The sequence below is a fragment of the Hippoglossus hippoglossus genome, chromosome 22, assembly GCF_009819705.1.
Source record: "Hippoglossus hippoglossus isolate fHipHip1 chromosome 22, fHipHip1.pri, whole genome shotgun sequence".
Taxonomy (NCBI): Eukaryota; Metazoa; Chordata; class Actinopteri; order Pleuronectiformes; family Pleuronectidae; genus Hippoglossus; species Hippoglossus hippoglossus.
In genome coordinates, this window is record NC_047172.1 from 16,825,089 (window position 1) to 16,837,649 (window position 12,561).

Here is a 12,561-nt window from a genome sequence, read left to right on the forward strand (position 1 = left end):
TGGACAGAATAAATGACAACTGACAAAAACAATCTTGCCCCAAACCTTTGGGATCTGGGCTGTAGCCTTCATTTCCTCACTTTCTGAAGTTGAACCCACTCTTGGACATTTTGGATGTGGTATGGATTGACATGCAAAGGTGTATTTTTTTCTGTTTTGTTATCTGTGTCTTGTCTGTTTTTGTGTTGTTAAAAGATTAAAACGTCATAAAATATTCAAAAAAGAGTCCAGCTGTTTGCAGGATGATAGATGACACAGTAGAGTGAAATCTAAAATCCAAATCCTACTTTATTTATTGTTTATGTGTGAATCAGTGCATTTCTTGTCATCCAAGGGGCCACGTTTGGATCCCTTTAGGGCCCCTGCACACTCCTGGACTCCACTGTGGAAAGCTGTGTGTTTCAAACTGAACCGGGTCGTGTGTGGGATAGTTTTTTTTTCTTCTTGGCATGACCAAGTTGAAATAACGGAAAAGAAAAGCACATGCGCATTTGGTCCGAGCTCCATCGGAGGCGCCATTGCCTCACAGGCACTGTAGTTCAAGTTTTCCTCCCCACACATGGAAAGTCAGTTATGCGGAGATAATAAAAAGACTTCAAGCCCCAGCGACGGCCGCGGCTCTTTCTCCTCGTCGAGCAGAGGGGGGAGTAGTCACAGCTGGAAGAAGGATAATAAGATGCGCATGAATTTACAATCTGGAATAAAAAGATAAGAAAGACAAATAAATGGACGGCTCGGCTCTCCTCTGCGCGCCCGTGCGTCAAAGTGAAGTCGGTGTTTGTTGCGTGTAGGCGACGACGCTGCGCTTTTTCGTGCGTAATACTACCAGAAGAAGAAGAAAGTGCAGGATAATAAAAGTTCAGGCTCAGTTGATGGAGTTAAAAAGTTCCTTCAGTCCGCTCACAATGGAGAGAAACGCGCCCTTCGCTCACTGTGAAGGTAAAGTATCATTTCTGGATCATTCCCACTCGACGTTTGCTGCTTTGCTTTTTCTAACGGGTTGACTTCTACTTAGTGTCCCAGTGAATGTGCACATTGGGCGCTTGTATAACTTGTTTTGCTGGCATTCTCCACTCGGCTTGTGTTCTGCCAGCGGAGCCCGATAGAAAGTGGGAGGGGTGCAGATGTTGAGGAGCCTCGGTTCCAGATGTTTGTGGAGTTTGACCTCGTGTAAACACAGGAAAAGATGCGCTTTGTCAACTTTTACGCATCGGTGGGGCTTTACTTGTCATGTTTTACGCACCAGCATGTGTCGTGTGGCAGTGATACTTGTGACATGTGTATTAAAGTCACTAAGAGCTCGATAATACACTTAAGTTTAAACTGTGGCTGCTTTAGCATGGCTCATTTACTTAAAGGCAATATGGGTTAGCTGAAAGCTAACACTTGGAGGTGGCCTGCACACAATCAAAACAATGCAAGGCCACGACACAACACAGCACAACACAACACAGCACAGAACAACACAACCTAACACAGCACAACACAGCACAGCACAGCACAGAACAACATAACACAGAACAGCACAACACAGAACAACACAACACAGCACAAGACAAGACAACCTAACACAGCACAACACAACACAGCACAGCACAACACAGCATAAGACAAGACAACCTAACACAGCAAACACAGCACAACACAGAACAACACAACAAAAACACAGGACAGCAAAACCTATTTAAACCTATAAGTGCTTTAAGAGAGAGGTTATAATTGTGTTTTCAGCCAATGACACAGAACACAGAATATATCTTGATAATTATAATTGAGACTTTTCATGAACCCATGGCAGAGTGCCACGGACCCCTATTTGAGAACCACCTTTCACCCTTTAATTGAAAAGCTGTTTTTCACAAGTGTTCACATTGCGAAGAGAAAGAGCTGATTCATTCATACATCTGAGCTCCACCAGTCATCACTTTCTCAACTGTATTCAGAACGATGAATTGTTTATTTCTTTGTGAAAATAGCTCTCTGTGTTTGTCCCTGTGTGTGTGTGTTTGTTTGTGGTGACAGGTTTCCTGTGGTCAGAGTGGATTACTGACTTCAGTAAGGAGAGGGAACACCACTGCAGGGTATGAAGCTTGTGGCGGTGATTTTACTGCACACGCCCGCGGATGGTCCCGAGACATTTCCTCCATCACCCTCCCACTTCATTAATGAGTGTGTGGTGTGTGATCCCAGGTGGGCGGACAGGTTACTTCACTCTTCGTTTCTAAAAGAAACTATGTCACTTTGATAAAAAAACAAACATCCAGTGCTTAGTCACTGCGACTGATGAGGACCAAAGATTCCCCCCGACCAAGAGTTTATCCCCACTCTGAATCCTCCACTATTCAGCAGTTCACGTCGCCATTGGAAGAAACCCAATGTCTGCCTCCTCTCCCCCGTCCTTACCTCGAGCCTACCTCCACTCTCTCCTACCGCACCACCCGCCCTCGTCGCCTGGACCGCTCTACACGCGGCTGTCCAACGGCAGCCACAGCGCCCCAAGCCCCACCAACTCCCGCAGCTCCTTCCACGGGGTGTCCTTCCTGCTGCAGATCGGACTGACAAGAGAGACGGTCAACCTGGAGGCCAGTGACCTGTCGCTGTCCGCCGTGAAGGACCTGGTGTGCTCTATAGTGGACCAGAAGGTAAGGACGCCTTTATTATGAGTCGCACTGTACAAGACACATTTTCTACAACAGTTACTTTGTTTTTGAACACAAAGTTTCTTCTGTGGGGCTTCTGGTGTAGACAACAGATAACAAGGTCAGGATTTCAGCTCGCTCAATACTGTTTGCAGTCCAACTAGTTTCTTTATCACATATATAATGCCTGGGTCATGTGATAGGATCCTGACGAATCAGCGAAGGCTACAGCATGACCGAAAAGGCCTGGTCAGGAAGCAGATGCAAGTGTTTCAAAACATCTCAGTTTCTTGCCGTCCAGACTAAAATGCTACCCTGGACTTTTCAAAATAAAACCAGGCCAGCAGCGTTTCCAAACTTCTCCTTTTTAGGGGCTCTAGTAGGAGAAGTGTGAACACCGGGCGTATCCATAGCAAACATTGATGTGTTTTCTAACAAAAAAGTAGAAGTATCGTATTGCCTAAAAATCCAATAGCCGATACATTTCAGTCAATGTGTTCCACTTATTTGGCTGTTAACTCACAGGAAACCAAAGCCGGCTCCAACATGTTGATCAAACTAGAAACAGAAACCAGAAGAATTACGGCCCCTAACCTAAAGATTCAGCATTATCGCTTGCAGAATCAGTTTGTAGAGATGATCGTGACGGTAACAGAGGCAGAACATGACGATGCACTCGTTTTTTTTTTTTGGCATCCTCTAACCTATTCATCGGTTAAGGTTTGTTCCCAGAGCAGACGTCCGGGCCTCGTGCCCCAAACATGACTCAAATACCGCAAGAGACACAACAGCACTGATGCCCCTCAGGACACCATGTAGTAGCCGCAGTTATTTACATTGCGGTGTAATGTTGCTGGACTTAACGTAATGCAAGCGCTCGCACACAAGCTCACATGCACAGAAGTACTCTGTGGTTTTTGCTCGGCCTCCTGTGTGATTTTGGAAGTGCTTCATTTTCCATAACAATGATAATGTGTTGTACAACCTCAGTATAAGAAGTGGCTTTAACCACACGTACAGGCCGAGTCATTCCAGATCATTTGCCATCTTGTATTTGGTCGTGTGAGAATATTTTAAGTCTAAATCAATGGCGCCAGCTTTAATTGGCATGCTCTTGCTGGTTGGTGCTGAGTGTGGCCTGTGTCTGAGTGTGTGTGTGTCTGTTTATAAGTGAAAATAGGGCTAAAACATTTACATTTTTGTTTTCTGATTTAAAGGCGCCCCATATAATGATAAGCACTGTGAAGCTATGACAGCACAGATGTAAGGTCTGATGGGTGGGTGGCTAGCTAGGTAGCTAGGTAGCTAGGTAGGTAAGCAGATAGGTATAAAAGGATGGTTGGATGATAGATAGATAGATAGACAGAGAGATAGACAGAGAGATAGATAGATAGATAGATAGATAGATAGATAGATAGATAGATAGATAGATAGATAGATAGATAGATAGATAGATAGATAGATAGATATTTCTCTACTTATGCCGGTGCTGTAAACCTCTGACTCAGTTATTTTGAGCCCATGGATCGGCCCTGCCCTTCATAGCTGTGTGGGATTAATGGTGTGTAAAGCCTGTTGGAATAATGAAATGGCTCCTGTGTGCATCCACACGTCGCTGTTTTAAACTCTTGTGAATAATGATGATTGCTCCACTTGTGTCTGTAATTATCATTGACTGGATAAAAAAAAAGAGGGTGATTAAACAAAGCACTTTTCATCAGCCCCCCAGGATCTGAACATTTAGGCCGGTCAGAGCTGCATTTGCTGCTCGAGGTTGATGAAAGCAGGAATAAGGAAAAGAGAAAAAAAATGAATGAAGCATAAACTTGTGCAGAGCAGCAAGTGGAGGATATTGAAGGAGCAGTCTGTGTTCAGCCTGTGTCCTTTGGTTCCATGTTGTCCAAGTTGGCATTCCAGAGGAGCACGGTAATGTTGTTGTTCTTTACGAGGTCTGCTGATTCTCACTAGCTAGTTATGAACAGTTCTGGTCCGCAGAGCAGAAAATCTCATCACTGCATATTTACATGGATCCTGTAACACTGGCACAGTCGCAAGAATCTGTAACAGGAAAAGAGTTGAATTGAAGGCAACTGTTATAGAGATACTGCACAGATAAAAGTGTTTTATGAGCTGTGAACTAAATTATATGATTGTTGTTTGATGAATTACTTTAATTCTGGTTTTAATGCCACATTTATTACCAAATTTATAAAAGAAATCAACAGTTATGGGTTGAACATGGCTCATACCACCACCTGTGTTTAAAACTTGCCAAAGCAATGCCTATGTAGAGTCAACCACTTGGGACGTCTCTTCATCATGAAATCAATATATATTTGAAAAAGTTAACACCCTCTAATCAAAGGTGGGCACTCACCCCTGCCAACAGTGGCTGCTTGGGAGTGGGAATCTGCAAAGCCGCGCTCATTTTCAAATCGATACTGAAACCAAACCCCTAAACCACCATTCAGAGACGTCCCCCTGTCCTCCCCTGACCCTCGGCTCAGGACGGCCGAAGTCTTGACAGTTAGGAAACTCCGAAGGCGAGAAGCCTCTACTTCATACTACATTTCTGTTGTAAAAGTGTGTGTGCTGCAGTCGGAGTCGTCGCTCATAGCTATACGACGTACAGTAGATAAGTTAGCTTTAGCAATTGGTATGCGTGTGTGTTTATGATGTCTGTGTGGATGGGGTATGGGGGATAAGGGTGGTAGGTAGGTGTGCCGTAGCCCCGCCTTCAAGCACTGCGTTATATAGGCATTTTTTGAATTTCCAGGAAGACGCACTTTAGCCAAAACTTACTGCGGAAGTTACACTTTAAAGAAAAGCACTGAGGGTTGTTGACAATCTGCCACAAAATGATCAGGATCACATATTGCAACTTTCTGAATGTGTATCACTTCATATCGTATGCATTCATCTAAAGAGGCCTCAGAGTCCAATAAATTATGACAGGAAGCTGTCTGATTTATGGCCCACAGTCATGGGAACTTTGAAAGGGCTATATCTACAGTAAACATCTGCACATATAATGTATAATATACTGTACATCAGTAACACAGGACAAATCCAGCCAGTTCATCCACATTATTGTGCATTTCTTCTATTAAACGCTGCCAAATGCAGTGTTCTGCCTCAGCTATTTCATGAAATCAAGCCATATGGCTTTGATATCAATGGAAAATATGAGTGTGAGGCCTTCTGCGCTCTCCAATCCGTGCCCTGCCTCTCTGTCTTGTTCTGAAATATGTGTGACAACGGTGATCCTTTCACAAAGTCCACTCATGCCGGACAGCTTTTCCAGCTGAGGATCCCTGACCCCGGCTCAGGCCTGTTGACAGTCGTCCCAGGATGTCTCCAGTCAGCAGAACCTCAGGTGTCTGTCAGCAGCAGAGGCGAGAACGGAAAAGGGCTTTTAGACCACATGTGGTAATATCTGCATGGAGATGGAGTCTGGCTGGAAGTGTATTCCCCTCTTCATGCTGCTGCCGTTTCCTCCGCTGAGAGCTGGCCTGCTCCGCTGAGTGACTCACCGCTCAGCCATGCAACAAACATGGATGCTCGTCCCCAACTGCCCGTTCAGTGTCAGGTCTTTTCCGCTGTGTCAGCTGTTGTGAAAATTCACAGCGGGATTTATTTGTATGCAAATCATATTAGTTATCATGCTGATACCTTGCTGGCCCTCGGCCTTGTATTACAGTGGCAGACCAAGTTCATCTTCCTGCTGATAATCAGGGTCTGGGTCACTGTGCCAGCAGAGCAAGAGCAGTGAACCAGATTTACTTTTCCCCGTATTTCTTTTCATGGGATCCCAAGCTGCTTTTGGACCGACATGGAAAGGTAGTTTGTCCACTGTGCACTGTCTCGGCTTTGGGGTTTTTCCCAATACACAGCCAATCAACCGCCACTCCTTCACCCCTCACTGACCAATTGGATTAGTGAAGCTGCTTAACTAAACACAAGAGTCCCTCTATAGCTTCTATCTGTGTAGGTCTGAATGTATAGTGGGGCGTTGGATTCCAGCTGTTGATATTACCAACACTGGATGAATGTACTGCACAGGATCAGACTGCATTGTCCACTAAGTAGCCTGTATTCCCCACACTGACTGTGTTTACATTCCTTCATTTACTTTGTGATACACAGAGACGCTGGGCTTCACACATACTCACAGGACTGGAGTTACATCAAGGCCACTTTTCCTTGTGTTGTTACTGATTAAGAAACTGTTGCCTCACAGTTGCTGTGTGTAAGTTCATCGATTCACACAGAACAACCGTGGTAAACTGAAGGTCTGCAGTAATAAACAGGTGGAGTCTTTTCTTCGGCGTCTTCGATGTTGTCTTTACAAACGCCACCGGCATCAGAAACTTGGAGAAAGCACAGGCCGCCCATGCTGGTTGATCACAGCTCTTTTTCGCTGCCTTTGCCCCAACATGTAGTTCCATTTTTACAAGAGAGTGTACATATATATATATATATAAAGATGGACGACATGACTCCACTATCTAGAAATGAAGCCTAAATATTCCGGATATGAATGGTGCCATCTTGTGCATTAGGAGCCAGAGTCTTTGAAGTAGCAATCACCAATTTGCCCTTTCGACCATTCGTGAGTGATGATCATGATGTTTCACCCCATTTTTTATATAGCATCAAATAAGTAACTAGAATGGCACTCAGAGATCACATACCTACGCCAAGGCCCAACAGTCCCCTTATGAAACCACATTTAAATTCACCCGATTTTTATGGATCTGCACCAAAATGCACACACTCATAAACATCACTCCCCTAAACATGCCTGTTTTTTTCATCACGATCCATGATTATACGATGAGAAATCAACAGAAATGTTGAATGTAAAAGAAAGTTTTAAAAAATTCCTGTTTCCGCCCACTAATTCGGATCCACACTAAAATTTTGTGGTAATCTGTGCAGTAGATTTTGTGTTATCTTGCGAACTTACAAACAAACAAATGCAGATGAAGACGTAACTTCCTTGGGGGAGGTAATGACAAATTACATTTTTGAGAAAGGACCTGTTTTTTTGACCTGTTTATCTGACCATTCACTTTGACCATGTCCCATCCACTAACATGGAGGAGGCAGGATTTATGACTTTTACTGCTGCCAGCCCACCAGGTGTCGATTGAAACGCTTTGGCTTCACTTTTAGGGAGCAGGCATGTCGTCCATCTTTATATACATCTTTCTATGGGTGTAACCTCAGAGCCCACGCACATAGCTGCTTTAGGTATGTGTGTAACCCTTTTGTACAGAAGCATGATTCCAGTTTAAGACGTATACATTTCATTTCAGAGAATACAACAACCCTGCCTGTATCCGCAATCTCCATTTTCCACTTTCTTCTCAAAGCTTGTGACCATAGCTTAAGGACAGAAAGTCTGTTGTCAGCTTTTTTTTGCTTGCACTGCTGCTGCTGTTGGTATGTTTGTATTCTTCTGTTTTGAAACCTGTTCCTAGGTTTCACTATAAGATGTGTGAGATCTTTTGCTGCACAACATCAACAACATCTTCCAAAACAACTCATGTCCAATTTTCAATGATCCTTTGTGTCAAAGATGCTTTTTTTACTTGCAGAGAAATAACTTCACAGACCGGGAACACCAGCCTTTTTCTGCAGCTGCACTCTGGATTCAGTTGTGCAGCTGTAAAACTTCCAGATGTTTGCGTGTGCTCTCTTTATTTATATATTGTGTCGTGGCTTTAAGGTTGACATTTCATATCTTTCCTGAACCCTTTAGTTTTGAATCAGTTTCATTGTTTGATGGGGAGTCATGCAGCCCGTTGTAATAGCTGTGTATTGTATAGATTTCTGTACAGCTCATTCCTCTTCCTGCTAAAGCCTCAACCGCAGAATAGATTTGCTTTCCCTCTGTTCCCCCTTACTTATCTGAAGTTTGTTTTGATAGCAGTGGTTGGGACCGCATTCACCAACATTTGTGGTAAAGGTCCACCTTAGTCCAGGGCAGCCCGATCCTGATAGGCTTAGTCTCTTAGAGCAGCTACTATAGTTACAGCTCTTGAAATCTATTGAATACTAAAGAATATTTTGATATCACCACTTGGCACAAGGTTGCTGACTGTTGGCTTGGCTCCTTGAGGACTGTGAGAAAGGATGAAAGGGGCCAGCCAGTGGCGGAGAGACCCTCCCAGTCGGGTACCATCTAGCCCAGATCTAACCCATGATGGCCCGCTGACGGCTCCTCAGTGGCTCCGAGAAGGACAGCCCCGGTCTGGGTTTCGACTTCTCTGTCTGGTTTTTTGGGGGCTTGATGAATGGGCGCGAGATAAACATCCAAAGCTTCCACTTGTTGAACACTTCCTGTTTGGTGTCGCCCAAGTCCTCTCGTGCAGCCAGTGAGGGAGCAGTGGCGGGACAAAAGTTCACGACTCCCTGAGAATGAGTGCCAGTTAGCAACTCGGTCAGTCGGGACAGGCGGCCAGCTACAGAACATTCCTCCTCAACCAGGCATTTTTGGGGGATGATGTGATGTTGCTTGAGATGGGGTGGGATTAGACTGCTAGGAAACTTAAATATGTTGAAGCTAAACACTTGTTTTGGTAGCACTGAACATTTGCCATATTTGATGGATGCTATAATGCCAACTGGGCCATCTAAACAGTTCGATTTTCCCTGTTAATGGGTCAGTATTTAATAGTAGCTATAAGGAAGAGAGAAATGTAAAGCTCTTCTGACAGGCTACAGAAAAAAACAAGAAGCCTTTGAACTCTGGTTCTGCCAGTGCCTTGTACTCACCATGATGTTTGTTGTATTATAATTTATTTTATAAAGTAAAAAAGACAAAAATCAGACATGTTTTTCATCAAATTTTGTACAAAAAAAACATGAACAAAATATTTCTTGAGACTCCAAATGTAATTTGAATGCTGTACATGTTTTTAGTTGTTGAGATATGCCTGTGTAACTCTGCTCATCTCCTGTTACAGCTCCGTACGTTTTCAACACGTTTTGCAACACAGGTTGAGGTAATGTGATGATGTCATCCAGAGCCTTTAATGTGAGCAAGCAAAAGAGAGAAGTTAGGTCTTTGGTACAAAAATAATTTATCTTAACTAAGTTACTCAATAATTAATTTACTAACTATTGTAGTTATCCCTGCCAAGGACGTTCTGTTCTCACTCCTGTCCGTTTGGTTTTTTGTAAGCAAGATTACACAAAAACTACAGGATGGATTACCATGAAACTAGTTGAATGATGTGGTTTGGGTCAGGGAGGAACCTATTAAATTTCAATGCAGATCTGGATCAGGGGGCAGATCAAGGAACATTGTGAGATAGGACATCTTTTAGAGAATAATTCAATGATCTTGATGAAAACAATCTGGCACGCTTAGGAAACTGATATCTATGTGTGTGTGCAATTTGGTGCTTCGTGATTGAATTTAAGGGAACTGTTGGGCCTTGGCAGAGGTATGAACTCTACTGAGTACCTGAGTAGTTGTTATTTCAGATTCATTTAAACAGGATCATGCAAACAACAACCTCCTGTGATTAGGGGCCGCCCACTGGAGGGTTAAACCTCAAATATTACTCGTTACTTTTAGTACTTGTCCTTCAAGGATGTTGCTGCATTGTCAGTGCAGCTGAAAATGTTGTGAACGGCGGCTGCCTCAGCCACAGGTTCCTCTGGTCAGGGGTGCTGTGACTCCCAGCTCTGGGTGAGGGCTGTACATCTGCCTCTGGGATTACTGAGACCAAGGCAGTTTTGAGTCCGAAACATACAGTAAAATGCCAGAGTGCTATGAGGTATTTGGATTGTTCTGAACCTCTAAGTAATATCACTTGCATGATGCAAGGTAACACTTGGCAGAGCAAATGAGATCGGCTCAACATTCCTCTTCAAGATTATTTAGACTGAGTTACAGGAAAGAAGGCTGTTTCAGCCAAAGTTATTGTGATTTGAACCAGAAAACTTTACTTTAGTGATTATGGAAACAATAACTGACTGTAATCTCTCAGTGTTCGAGGTTGTGATCCAAAATTTCAAAATGTGTCTATAGGCGAAGAGAGCGAGCGAGAATGAAAGAGCTACAAGGAGAGGAAACTGAGAAGAGAAAATAGCAAGAAAGAAGGGTGCAGATGGAAAATGGAGGGACTGCACTTCACATTGACCAAAGCGGACTGAAACACACGGGAAATAAATCACAGCCATCTCCCTCCCCCTCTCCTTCCCTCCCTCGCTCCCTCCCTTCAACAGTATAAGTCCACATCTGCATGTTCCTATGGAGCTGGCAGCCATATTTCACCCCAGAGGACGTCCCAACAGCACAGGGCTTTATGTGTGATATACATGGAGCCAGACGTTTCCTGGAAAGCACATTCAGCTCCCTCTCAAGAAAAAACAGGTCACCCCCGAATCAAAATATTCACTGTTGGTGTTGGTTCTGAATACGCACTGTTACAGCCTTAGCCCCTTTTTCAAGCTTAGATGGTTTACAGTGTTCATTTGTAGGCATACTGGTGTTATCCAAAGTTTGCTTTTCTGATATCACAATTGGGAAAAGTAAGTCCTCCATGTTCAACTCAGAAGACCTACTTGCAGGAATCTATCAATTTCCACCAGCCTTGGAGTAATTTGTGGAAAACAGAGAAAAAGAGAGAGAGAGAGAAGAAAAGAAAAGAAAAAAAAATGTCTCTGAAGTTAAGTGAGCGAAGTAATTTCTACCATCTGCAGTGCACATTTCTGCCGCCTCGCTCTCCTTTAAATGTAAAGTGGCAAGGCAGAACGCAGGGCCCCGGCCACAAGAGTCAGCGAATGACAGAGTGGAGAAGAGTGGTCCCCTTCGTGGAGATGAAGAAGAAGGGGGCAGGGGAGGCTGGGACGGCCCCATTGGCAGGCCTAGTGCGGGGGCACAGAGGGGGGTTGTGGCCGCTGTACTCCTGATGTCCGATGCCAAAACCATCAGTAGGCGGGCCGCTCCTGCCGCCGAGAGCCGCTTTGCTTCGGATTTTCTGCGCTTCTAGGTTGCACCAGAAATGCCCTTCAGCACACTTGACTTTAGCCAGTGCCGGGTGATAATCTCGCATCACTCCAATCTCTGCTAATGCCACGTGAATGGGCTTTGATTGTGATTATATTGAAGTGGCAGGCAGCCGTAATTTCTGGCGACTTTGTCCTTGTGAAGCCAACCACATGTGGGGATTTCCGAGTACTTCCTGAGAGATCACCGTCAGTTTCCAGTCATAAGTTTCTAACCATGGGCACAACACGGATCGCTGAAAGAGGATATTTCTTTACTCTTATTAATTTACTCATTAACGGCTTGAGTTTCCCCTGGTTCCACCTTGACTGCTTCTGCTGACGAACTCAGCACACTTGGAGGACTTCAACCATGACAAAAGCTGAATGAAGGAGGTTTAAACTTGGCTTAATGACAAGAACATGTCTATATGAACCCTTCCTTGAGCCCCTTAAGCAAACTAACCACTAATACCCACTAACATCTGGCTTTTGTCTGTAATGGGAATAAATACAATGGGCATTCACTCCTGGGTCAAATGACTCTGCAGTAGACACCGGTTTTTATCGGAATGGAAATGTGTCACCTGGGTGAATGTTCTGATTTGGTAAGACAGCAAGGTGATGTCAAAAAATCTTCCTTTTAATGGAAGTAAAAGTGGTTCAAGTGAAATAGATCTTGATTTATATTAATATGACTTGAGTCTCAGTTTTTTTTTGCACATTAGAAATGGCCTTTAGAGGGAAACTTTATACTTTGAGTACATTTCATAGCTTGTACTTATATACTTTTTACTTCGAGGTTGAATCAGTGCTTGTATTTTTACTTTAGTCATTTTTAACACAAGTATCTGTACTTCTACTTTAGTAAAGAATGTGTGTACTTTTTACAACTCTGCAAACAGATTCGCCAGCC

The 12,561-nt window shown here is 43.8% G+C and overlaps 1 protein-coding gene across 2 annotated transcripts in view; it reads left to right on the forward strand.

Annotated features, from left to right (window-relative positions):
* The first annotated feature begins 490 nt into the window (after positions 1–490).
* The window catches only part of prkd3 (protein kinase D3), a 44,876-nt gene continuing 32,805 nt past the window's right edge, over positions 491–12,561 (forward strand). For both annotated transcript variants that reach the window (XM_034575925.1, XM_034575926.1), the window contains exons 1-2: positions 491–939; positions 2,023–2,642. In XM_034575925.1, the coding sequence (XP_034431816.1) occupies positions 2,376–2,642 (267 nt within the window). In that variant the 5' untranslated portion in view covers positions 491–939; positions 2,023–2,375. The remainder of the gene's footprint in view (positions 940–2,022; positions 2,643–12,561) is intronic.